The sequence below is a fragment of the Oncorhynchus mykiss genome, chromosome 9, assembly GCF_013265735.2.
Source record: "Oncorhynchus mykiss isolate Arlee chromosome 9, USDA_OmykA_1.1, whole genome shotgun sequence".
NCBI lineage: Eukaryota > Metazoa > Chordata > Actinopteri > Salmoniformes > Salmonidae > Oncorhynchus > Oncorhynchus mykiss.
In genome coordinates this window covers 56,132,914-56,144,972 of record NC_048573.1, presented here as the reverse complement: position 1 = coordinate 56,144,972, position 12,059 = coordinate 56,132,914, and the positions used below count along the sequence as shown (strand labels likewise).

General features: G+C 41.1%; 1 protein-coding gene across 2 annotated transcripts; it reads left to right on the top strand.

Annotated features, from left to right (window-relative positions):
• Positions 1-1,567: 1,567 nt before the first annotated feature.
• Positions 1,568-11,849, top strand: LOC110532429 (high mobility group protein HMG-I/HMG-Y). Of its 2 annotated transcripts, none has more exons than XM_036988392.1 (5): positions 1,568-1,725; positions 2,660-2,769; positions 3,467-3,547; positions 4,673-4,729; positions 9,624-11,849. In XM_036988392.1, exons 2-5 carry the CDS (start codon positions 2,674-2,676, stop codon positions 9,687-9,689), a joined length of 300 nt encoding a protein of 99 aa, XP_036844287.1. In that variant the 5' UTR covers positions 1,568-1,725; positions 2,660-2,673; the 3' UTR covers positions 9,690-11,849. The 2 variants fall into 2 exon arrangements, with proteins under 2 accessions (XP_036844287.1, XP_036844288.1); XM_036988393.1 differs by lacking the exon at positions 1,568-1,725 and adding an exon at positions 1,771-1,972.
• The last annotated feature ends 210 nt before the right edge of the window (positions 11,850-12,059 follow it).

Sequence of the window (12,059 nt, the reverse complement as noted above, 5' to 3'; positions counted from 1 at the left end):
CATTCCCCATCTAGTCTCCCCCATTACCCACTCATCCTATTTGTCCACCATGTACTGTAGTATACATACACGGTATATCTCACCAGATACTGTACACACAGGCTCATACTCTGAAGCCCCTGTACTAACTCAATTCACCATAAACTAAAATCTCTATTTACCTAACTCTTTTGTTCACCTAACTATTTACATTTGAAACTAACACAATTTCTTTCAACAAGATACTTTTAAAAACAAATTGAAACTGGGTCAGAAAATGTGTTAAAAGTATCCTGTGAAACTGCTTTTTGTTTTGTTGTAATGTTTCAGTTGTACCAGCTGTTATTGAAATGATTCAATAATGTGTCAATTGCTAAATAAACATATCACACTGGTGGTTGTAATTACTGCATTATTACATTTTACTTCACTGTTCACTGTTTCTTTAAAATGACTACTTGAGCAACACATAGTACATTTAAGCAAATGTACATTCCAGTAATAATTGTTTTGTTTTATGTGTGCTTATTGGTGTGAAACTGAGTCCTAGACAGTCAGATGGAACCAAAGATAACAATATAGCAGCCTAGCAGGCACATGGAAAGCATTTGTTGAGCGGGGGGGATTGGGAAGTGTTCCTGTTCCGGCTTAGGAGGATGGGAGGTGTGTGTCTGGGGGAAAGGCGGCAAGGTGTAATACATTTCACCACAGTAGATGGCTCCTTGTCATCTGTCCCTTATTCTATGTTTGGGCAGAGTTTGGGATATGGAGCCATTTGCTGTTAAAAAGGTGTATTCCAATGGGACATCAGTTAATGGTTTGACACCTATCTCTCTCACATGCATTGTGAACCCATCAACTCCAGGTTGGGGGGGAGATTTACATTCAAGTAAAGCTATAGGTCTAGTCGAGAGGTCTACCAATGGAGGAGGGTGACTATGCATACACTACGGCGGCAGTTACGTCATGCAGTAACCACGCCAGTAAACATAATCTATCTGATAACAGACAGAGGTTTCCTTTGTTTCTTTTCATTTCATGTTTTCTTATCTAGCTTGTCTATCTCATATATTTAAACATCTTGTTACAGTTCACAGAACACACCTTAAGCCAAGTTTATAGCTCATAATATGAATCCTTAAGCTATATGGCCAAACAAAAATGAATTTTTAAAAATGGCACACAGTCCTGAATGAATTGAAACCATTAACCACACTATTAAAGCAAACTCCTTAATGTATAGATACACTCAAAGAGTGGGACACCATTTTTTATTTTATAAATGGAGAACATGCTAAATGTGATAGGCAACAAGCCTACTAGGCCAATTTACAATACTACTTTTTAAAAACGTGATTTCAAGGTACATAATTTCTTTCAAACCAAGGGAGATATTTCATTGTTTAATATTGCTGTGGGAACACTACAGACTGTAGCTTTTACCTGGCTGTAGGATTAAAGGCATAAAGAAATGTCAGACTACAGGTTAGCCACCTGGACGCTGAAACAATACATCTGGATGTGAATGGGGGTTGGGGATGGATGAAGGGGCTGGGGTGTTGGGTTGATGATGGTGGCCCACTTATCATATCTCCGCCCTCCAATGTTATAGCTCCTGTGAGGACGCCTCTTTAAATTGCCCTAAACTCCTTGAGACTGGCGCATTTTCTTTATCTTGGGGAAAGACAGACATCTATTTTTAGCACGCTTTGGATCTGCACTTTCGCCTGCTTCATTTTAAATAAGGTAATTTTAAACAATCCTACAGTATTTTGTACTTACTTACTCTTGTCTAGGGATTATCTTCTATAGCATACGTCTATTTGCTGTGCTGCACACTGGAATATAAAGGGGCGGATTTTGTGTAGCCGAGTCTCTGTCGAATAAAACAAGAGTTTTAGCTAAAGGATTTAACCGGTAAAACAAGCGAATGGTTTGTGGGTGAACCATTCGTTCTAATTCGGCGGAGGGCCATAATCTTCAAGGGATCAAGGTAGGAGCAATCCAACCTATTGCAACGAACACAAAACTGACCTTGCAGTCGGTCACGTTTTCATTCTATTTTGACATAGGATTCGATAGGCTGGAAGCGTAAATGTTGTAAATGTGATTCGATAACATTTTGTGGACTAAAATAACGATATTGCATACAGTCTTATTCCGATTGAATATTCCTCTTTTTGTTTTCGTTTGCGTATTGTGCTTGATGGAGCAACGGGGCACCCGTAGCGACTGGGTTTTAAACATTCAGCCTATACCAAACTAGGACATTTCACTCTGCTGTATCCTCGCATGCAGTTTGCATTTCTAAGTTATTACTATTTGTGCAGTTCTTGAATTGTGTCAATTGCATTCATCACATTGTTTTCGCTTAAATAAAGATTTCCTTGGTAGACTGTCTCCATTGTGCGCGGACTCCGTCTGTATGTAGTGTTATACACAACCGGTTGATGTCACCCCGTTTATTTATCAGTAGTCCACGGATGCAGCACAGATGAGACACAAATAGTGCTGCAAATACATTGGGACGTGTCAAATGCTTATGTCACTGTACTTACTATGTAATAACACTATTAAAGGACCCTACGGTAAAGTGTCAGTTTTACATACAACAATAGAGATTGTAGTATATGGAATTTACATGCATTGTGAAAATAGACACTATTATTATTATTCTTAGGATTACACCTCAACATGAGTGATAAGGGCACCATCTCAACAAAAGAGGGAGCAGAGAAGAGGGGACGTGGAAGGCCAAGAAAACAGCCACCGGTGAAAAGTGGTTCTGATGTAAGTGTCTTTATAACACAACATTACTTTCTCTGTGTATGGTAGATCATGTGTAGGCCCTGGAGTTTGCCTGCAGAGGAAAAACTAAGGCCCCCCCACCAACCATGGCTGTGTACATCTGTAATGGTCATCATGTGTTCTGGCAGGTTGTCCGTGATATGTAACCTGAACCCCTTAAACCAGTAGTAACCCACATACTCTTACCTCTGCTTCTAACTGATCGGTTTATGTAAGCAAAGTAGAAGCAATGTTTTCCCGTAGCAGTCTTCACTGGTCTTCATAAAGCTATATTATTGTTGGGTTATAGTAAGCCACTACTTCCTACATACATACTCTTATTGTATGGTTTGATTTAAACCACTGTCATTTCTCTAGAGCTTGTTACAGTAAATAGAACTTGGCAGCCTGTGACTGTGACCACCTGTTAGTCCTAAAGTAGCAACGGGTGTGAGTTGCACTGACCTTGAACAGCACACTCTTTGTGTCTTGAATAATAAAGTATTCAATTTAAGAAGGTGTGTGCTTCACATCATATACCCTGTTGTGTTTGCCCTCCAAAAAATACACTTAATTTATTGTTGCGCCCATAGTGTCAAACCTTGGGATGCAACAACTATAGAACCGCCATTTACATGTTTTCATCTTTGGCTGTAATGTTGTGCTGTCCGCCTGACCATTTCCCATATTTTTCTGCCAGGAGCCCAGTGGGTCCCCTACCCCAAAGAGGCCCAGGGGAAGGCCAAAAGGCAGCAAGAACAAGACTGTCACCAAGGGCAAGGTAAGGCAATTTGGTAGCCCTATTTTTACACAACTGAGTGAATGTGACCTGCTACTGTCACTTACGCTTAGCAGTTATCCTGCCAGAACCCGCAGGCCCCTGTTGACCACAGGTTACCATTAGGGTCAGATGGAGCAGCTGTCACAAGCTCCTATAGCTGCCCCTATGGTTTTAACTTGATATTACCTGAGTTTTCAACCTCATCCTCATAGTCAAGCACAAAGTAATTTTCATGTCCCTATGACGGTTGATGATGATTTTGTTATCACAAGGGGAGCTAACCTCATTAGTTTCAAAGGATGTCCTGTTGTTAAGTACGATTTATACGTTAACTGTACGTTTTGTCCCTTCTCGCCTCAAGCGTAAAAAATAACAGGACCATAGCTTCCCTTTCTAAGATCTTGGTTTACTGGCTGCTTGAAGAAACACTCAGTTTTGAGTTAATACTTCCCCCTGGCTTCCTGTCCTCCAGCTTCCTGTAGCTTGTCATGCACAGTGTGGTGCAGGTGCAGCAGGCTGCAAGACTGTTTCCAAGCTGACATTACACCCCCCCCCCCCCCCCCCCCCCCCCCAGAACACACATCCCTAGTTTTTTTCTCCCCGTTGTCACCATAGCAACAGGCGAGTTCTATTCCTCGCCCCAACCCCCACGCTCCTCTAAGCACTGTGTGTTGGTGTGTCTATGTGTATGTGCAGGGAAGGGATATATGTGTATATTTGCATGTGTGTTTAGGTTCAGGGATTGATCTGAAGTGGGCTAAGGGAAGGGATATATGTGCATATATGACTGTGTGTTTAGGTTCAAGGATAGATCTGAAGTGGGCTCAGGGAAGGGATATATGTGTAAGCATGCATGTGTGTTTAGGTTCAAGGATAGATCTGAAGTGGGCTTGTTTCTTCTTGCCCAGTTTCACCAGCTGTCTCTGAGCCCCAGACCAGGTGGCCAGCGAACTGGAGTGCCCTGTGTGCAGTTCCTGTCAGCTTTCAAGATAATAGCCAATGAACCTGATGCCCTCAAGCCATCTGCTTTCTTATAGTAGTATTAGTGCCCTCTAGTGACAGTAGATTAGCAGTTTTCTGTGCAGTTAGATTAATTGTTTGTTTTTCTTCCCTCGGTTTCTACAGAAGACACCAGCAGCCTCAACTGCAGGGATGAAACGCAGGGGAAGACCTAAGAAGGAGGTAAGATTATCATAGGTTTTAATATTATGGTTAACTAATGCCTCTCTCAGTAATGTCCCTTGACCCTGACACACTCCTAAATGAAAAACCCTTTTTTCATCGGTCCACTGTTATTACAGTTCCATAATGTTTTGCATGTTATTAGCTACGTTTTCAAGATATTGGACTTTCAAGAAGCAAAGTTTCATGTTCCACATTATGATTCTGAAAAACACATCATCATGGTGCTGCAAAACACATCAACATAGTGCTGCAAAACACATCATCATGGTGCTGCAAAACACATCATCATGGTGCTGCAAAACACATCATCATGGTGCTGCAAAACACATCATCATGGTGCTGCAAAACACATCATCATGGTGCTGCAAAACACATCATCATGGTGCTGCAAAACACATCATCATGGTGCTGCAAAACACATCATCATGGTGCTGCAAAACACATCATCATGGTGCTGCAAAACACATCAACATGGTGCTGCAAAACACATCATCATGGTGCTGCAAAACACATCATCATGGTGCTGCAAAACACATCATCATGGTGCTGCAAAACACATCATCATGGTGCTGCAAAACACATCATCATGGTGCTGCAAAACACATCAACATGGTGCTGCAAAACACATCATCATGGTGCTGCAAAACACATCATCATGGTGCTGCAAAACACATCATCATGGTGCTGCAAAACACATCATCATGGTGCTGCAAAACACATCATCATGGTGCTGCAAAACACATCATCATGGTGCTGCAAAACACATCATCATGGTGCTGCAAAACGCATCATCATGGTGCTGCAAAACACATCATCATGGTGCTGCAAAACACATCATCATGGTGCTGCAAAACGCATCATCATGGTGCTGCAAAACACATCATCATGGTGCTGCAAAACACATCATCATGGTGCTGCAAAACACATCATCATGGTGCTGCAAAACACATCAACATGGTGCTGCAAAACACATCATCATGGTGCTGCAAAACGCATCAGCATGGTGCTGCAAAACACATCATCATGGTGCTGCAAAACACATCATCATGGTGCTGCAAAACACATCATCATGGTGCTGCAAAACGCATCATCATGGTGCTGCAAAACACATCATCATGGTGCTGCAAAACACATCATCATGGTGCTGCAAAACACATCATCATGGTGCTGCAAAACACATCATCATGGTGCTGGAAAACACATCATCATGGTGCTGCAAAACGCATCATCATGGTGCTGCAAAACACATCATCATGGTGCTGCAAAACACATCATCATGGTGCTGCAAAACGCATCATCATGGTGCTGCAAAACGCATCATCATGGTGCTGCAAAACACATCATCATGGTGCTGCAAAACGCATCATCATGGTGCTGCAAAACACATCATCATGGTGCTGCAAAACGCATCATCATGGTGCTGCAAAACGCATCATCATGGTGCTGCAAAACACATCATCATGGTGCTGCAAAACGCATCATCATGGTGCTGCAAAACGCATCATCATGGTGCTGCAAAACACATTATTATGATGCTGCAAAACACATCATCATGGTGCTGCAAAACACATCATCATGGTGCTGCAAAACGCATCATCATGGTGCTGCAAAACACATAGTCATGATAATGTGATAAGTGACACTTTGCTTCTTGAACATCTAAAAAACTTGACTGCTGACATGCAAAACATTTTGGGACTGTATCAACAGTGGACTAATCATTTTTGAATGGATTTTTCCTTTAAGTCGCCACTGTTTGGTTCCCCTCCACATGCTCACTGCTGCCAGAAATCCCAACGGTTAGAATGCTTATGGCTAGTTCATACAAACAAAATGATGTACAACGAACAATCTAACTCGTCATCTGTCCTGTTCCCTGGCGTGTCCTAAACAGACACAATTTTGTAACCTAGCAAACTCTTTCCAGGTGAACTCCAAACCCACCACCCCTGTGATTGGTTGAATTAAGTTGGGGGAGGGGTTTCAGTGTCTACTACTTATCTTCCACTGCTATTCAGCCACCAACAAAACAAACATGGTGGCTATTGTGTGCAAATTAAAACATTCAACTTAACCTTTTCTGTTTGCAACAACCAGATGTGAAGTCAACTACACCTGGAGTATATTGCTTAATTTGAAACAATAAATATTCCAGACAACTTGCATTGAAGAAACATTCAGGATGACTTTCTTGCAACAAACACAGTTCTGATGAGGAATTGTTTAGTTCTGATGAGGAATTTACACATTTTGACCTAAAGCTGACCTCTGGGACTCGTCTTCATGCGATTCTGAAAGGACGAGGTAAGCAACGATTGTTGAATTCTCTAAACACAACACTATGTAAAATAAAACTATTTAAGACTTACATATATGACAATATAGTTTAGCTTGTTTTGAAGTAGTTGTGTTTTGCATTAAGGGGAATGTGTTCACTAGATGTTTTGTGGTATTGAATTTGTTGTTGATTAAACCTAAACCTTTAGCTGTCCTTAACTGTAGATAACTATCCTTTCATGATAACTCCTGTCATGACTCTTTATTTATCTTTAAGGGGGAACAAACACTGGCGGAGACCTGGGACTGAGGAGAAATATGAGCGTTGTCTTGCCAGCGCCAAAATGCATGCTCTGTATTTATGTCAGGACAAAGAGCTGGAGCAAGAGGGATGGAAGCTAGTAAATAGTTCTTATGCAAGGGATATGGTGGAAACTAGGATGCAACTAGTGGTCAGTTGTACGCCAGAGATGTGCGAATGTTTTAAGTCTGTATATCTCCCGGGCTTGATTGAGCGCCAGCAGAAAGAGCTCAAGGAACTCTTGGCAAGCCTGCACTGGACTGAGAGACTTATTAAGGCGTGCTATGCATCACTATGTACAGTTGAAGTCGGAAGTTTACATACATTTAGGTTGGAGTCATTAAAAACGGTTTTTCAACCACTCCACACATTTCTTGTTAACAAACTATAGTTTTGGAAAGTCAGTCAAGACATCTACCTTGTGCATGACACAAGTAATTGTTCCAACAATTGTTTACAGACAGATTATTTCACTTATAATTCACTGTATCACAATTCCAGTGGGTCAGAAGTTTACATACACTGTGCCTATAAACAGCTCGGAAAATTCCAGAAAATGGTGTCATGGCTTTAGAAGCTTCGGATAGGATAATTTACATTATTTGAGTCAATTGGAGGTGTACCCATGGATGTATTTCAAGGCCTACCTTCAAGTGCCTCTTTGATTGACATCATGGGAACATCAAAAGAAATCAGCCAAGACATCAGAAAATAATTTGTAGAGTCTGGTTCATCCTTGGGAGCAATTTCCAAATGCCTGAAAGTACCACGTTCATCTGTGCAAACAATAGTACACAAGTATAAACACCATGGGACCACGCAGCCATCATACCACTCAGGAAGAAGACACATTCTGTCGCCTAGAGATTAATGTACTTTAGTGCGAAAAGTGCAAATCAATCCCAGTAAAGGACCTTGTGAAGATGCTGGAGGGGGGGGGGGGGGGGGTGGGGACAAAGATTGTACTTTTTTGGAGAAATGTCCTCTGGTCCAATGAAACAGAAGTAGAACTGTTTGGCCATAATGACCATCGATATGTTTGGAGGAAAACGGGGGAGGCTTGCAGGCCGAAGAACACCATCCCAACCATGAAGCACGGGGGTGGCAGCATGCTGTGGGGGTGCTTTGCTGCAGGAGGGACTGGTGCACTTCACAAAATAGATGTCATCATGAGGACGGAAAAGTATGTGGATATATTGAAGCAACATCTCATGACATCAGTAAGTTAAAGCTTGGTGGCAAATGGGTCTTCCAAATGGACAACGACCCCAAGCACACTTCCAAAGTTGTGGCAAAATGGCTTAAGGACAACAAAGTCAAGGTATTGGAGTGACCATCACAAAGTCATGACCTCAATCCTATAGAAAATGTGTGGGCAGAACTGAAAAGGCGTGTGCGAGCAAGGAGGCCTACAAACCTGACTCAGTTACAGCAGCTCTGCCAGGAGGAACGGGCCAAAATTCAAAATTCACCCAACTTATTGTAGGACGCTTGTGGAAGGCTACCAGAAACGTTTGACCCCAGTTAAACAATTTAAAGGCAGTGCTACCGAATACTAATTGAGTGTATGTCAACTTCTGACCCACTGGGAATGTGATGAAAGAAATAAAAGCCGAAATAAATAATTCTCTCTACTATTATTCTGACATTTCACATTCTTAAAATAAAGTGGTGATCTTAACTGGACTAAAACAGGGATTTTTTACTAGAATTAAACGTCAGGAATTATGAAAACTGAGTTTAAATGTATTTGGTTAAGGTGTATGTAAACTTTCGACTTGAACTGTATGTTCTGTTATAGAGCTATTGAGGAACTGTCAAAGTTGAAAACTTTGTCAGCCATTTTATTTACAGAGAAAGAAAATGTGTCTTTGCCCTACAGACATGCTTTTATTGAGTCGATGGTGCACTAGAGTGAACCACTGTTACTTGTCTGAAACACAGATCAGTTGGTCTTTCATTTTACTTCATTCATATTGTATCTGCTTCGTATTATGTATATACTATTTTCTACATATTTACACATCCAACCTTTGTTGTCGTTACTATTTTTTTTTGCACAATTGTATGTTAAGTTAATTGTGAATAAAACATGCACTGAAAATGTTTGTCTTGAGTGAGTCTTTGACCCGATTAGGTATAGTTGACTCCTAATAGATACTGTTGTTTGTATTGCAAATCAGTTATTGTAGTTGAAAGATTAATGCACTGTCTGCTGGTGACTTAAGAGTATATTTAATCCAATTCCGTTTTGTTGTTGGTGTGAACCAGGAGAAACATGGGTTGACCGGTCTGTGTTTGGTGTCTTTTCAGGAAAAGGAGGAACAGACAGCCAAGGAATCATCATCTGAAGAAGGAGAGGAGGAGGAAGACCAGTAAACTTGCTACCTCGCTCAACATTCTGACTTCCTGTCAACCAGAGCTGGACTGAATCTCCAATACTGGTGCCACTCCAACCCCTGTTCTACTGTTCACTTTCTTGCCTTCTAGCCAAAGGAGGGTCAACAACACAGTTCATCCAACCTCTATCTGCAAATGCACTGGAAAACCAATGGATGTTTCTCGACAAGCATATATCTCAAAGAATCACAGGACAGGTGACAGACAACACTTTCTCTGTGGGTATGTCATGGTATTGCAAGTCTTTTATATTGGACTAAAGTATGCTCTGATGATGAGTTTTTGGACACACATCTTTCAAAGGACTGTAGCTTAGCGGTACTATTTTTTCCCTAACACCGGTATCTTGAGCTGGTATGGCATATACACTTATTTCCAGGTTTTCTATTGGACAAAAGGTGAGTTTTGCCTATACTTGCTTTTTAAGTGTGAAGTGGTTAATCTATCCATTACACCTACTTACCAGTGATCTCGAGGATATACAGTATGATCATTAAATATATGGTTATAGAAAAGTTATTCATGTAAATCTCTGTAGTAGACATCTATCTCCCTGTTACTCCTGATTGTGCAGAATTGTTCCTCCCTCCCACCCAAAATAAGCTGTCCCTTACTAGTCTCTCTGGTGTGACTTGTGCTTGTCTCCCTATAGCCTCTTTGGGGCGCCACTGGAAAAGGCTTGTGTAAACTAAAGTGTACTGTTATTAATCAAAGATCTGATCAGACTGATTGTTTTTTATCATGTTCCTCCGGGTCATTACGTGCCCTCAAATACCTGAGGAATTGTGCTGCTTCGACGTCTACGAAAACTCAACATAATAATGTCATAATGGCTTAAGGGTGGGTAGGCATTCATTGAGTGGGGAGCTACACTCCCATCAATCCAGGGAGCTTTTATTGAACTCTGGCATCTGCTGTTCCTCTTAATGTGGTCCTCCAGTCTACAGTACTTGTTGCGACCCATCGCCACTTGGTCAGTTCTAGGTGAAACAAACTGTGGTTGCCCAAACTAGGAGCTGGATTGTTACTATTCTGGCACTGTTTTATCCAATGGGTCTGTATAATAGCTGATCATTCCATTTCACCTCTTTACACGCCCAAGGCCGTGTCATCATCACTTTGTACAGGATGTTGAAATACTCTGCTCTGTCTGTGAGGATACAGTCAGTGTCTGCTGTCTACTCTAGAATAACTGTTTTTTGTTGTTGTTTCGTTGTGTTTCTCAGTGTCAGGGATCTCTAGATCACAGTCCAGTTACTGGGTCTCTCCTCAAACCTACAAGCTGCTACAAACTCAGTTATAAAAACCCGTAAAACTGCATTGTGCCTGACAAGGCCCAGAATCTCATACTCACTTAAGTTTCCCATATTGCATTCTTCAACTGGTTTCAAATGTACAATGTAACCTCTGGCAAGTGTTTGAGAAATGTTTGTATTACATAGTCTGTGTATTTTCTGTATTTTTTAATCTGACTGTAGCTTGGTATTCTAAAGACAACTGCCTAGCTACTAGTGAAAGTGTGCTCATTTGCCCCCCCCCCCCCCCCCGGTTTTTAAACCTGGCTTAGACAGGTCACTAAGCCGATGTGTAAAGTCAGGGAGGTCTGGCAGTTTTGCAAACTGTGTTCGCTGACTGTAGTCGATTAGCCAGCGTATTCTATCTTTTTAATAAATCTTACTTCTGGTGCACTGAAATGTTAGCTTGGTTCAGGTTGTCATGTGTGTGTTTAGTGACAAAAACTGGGTGTTCTCTCCAGCTTGTAATTCCCTTGTAGGCCTCGTGCAGCTTTGGAACCGTGCTCTTTTCCATGTATAAGTCCCTAATGGCACCCTATTCCCTTTATAGTGCACTACTTTAGACCAGAGCCCTGTTCAAAAGTAGTGCACTATATAGGGAATAGGGTACCATTTGAGGGGTATCATGTTCATGTGGAACTCCGGTAATGAAATATATCCAATCACAGCTGCAACTATTTTGACAATGTACGATGTCCTTATGTTCCAACATCATCCATGTACAATAATTCATGCAAAGTTGAGATGGGATCATTCTTTTAAATGTACAATGTCTATATTTCTATTGTGCCCTATGACAATTTGTATCCAGAAATGGTCAATAAATACAAGAATGTATAATTTGTTCAGTTGTCTTGTTCTGTATCCTTTTCACTTAAAATATATAGGCCTACATTGTGAGACTAACAAAAGCTAGACTAATGTATAGATTAGTTTATCCTTGGCTTATTGCAGCTCTTTCTCAGTTTCTCCCAATTGTCACTGACGTTATCAAATGTTTACATGTTTATATTTATATATATATTCTGGATTTCTTCAGAATTCGCCATGGCAA

Bases quoted from the DNA above. Each gene is read 5' to 3' on its own strand.
- LOC110532429 (XM_036988392.1), top strand. From the start codon at position 2,674: ATGAGTGATAAGGGCACCATCTCAACAAAAGAGGGAGCAGAGAAGAGG. The intron at 2,770-3,466 runs GTAAGTGTCTTT...TTTTTCTGCCAG, and splicing joins CGGTGAAAAGTGGTTCTGAT to GAGCCCAGTGGGTCCCCTAC. The intron at 4,730-9,623 runs GTAAGATTATCA...GTGTCTTTTCAG, and splicing joins GGGGAAGACCTAAGAAGGAG to GAAAAGGAGGAACAGACAGC.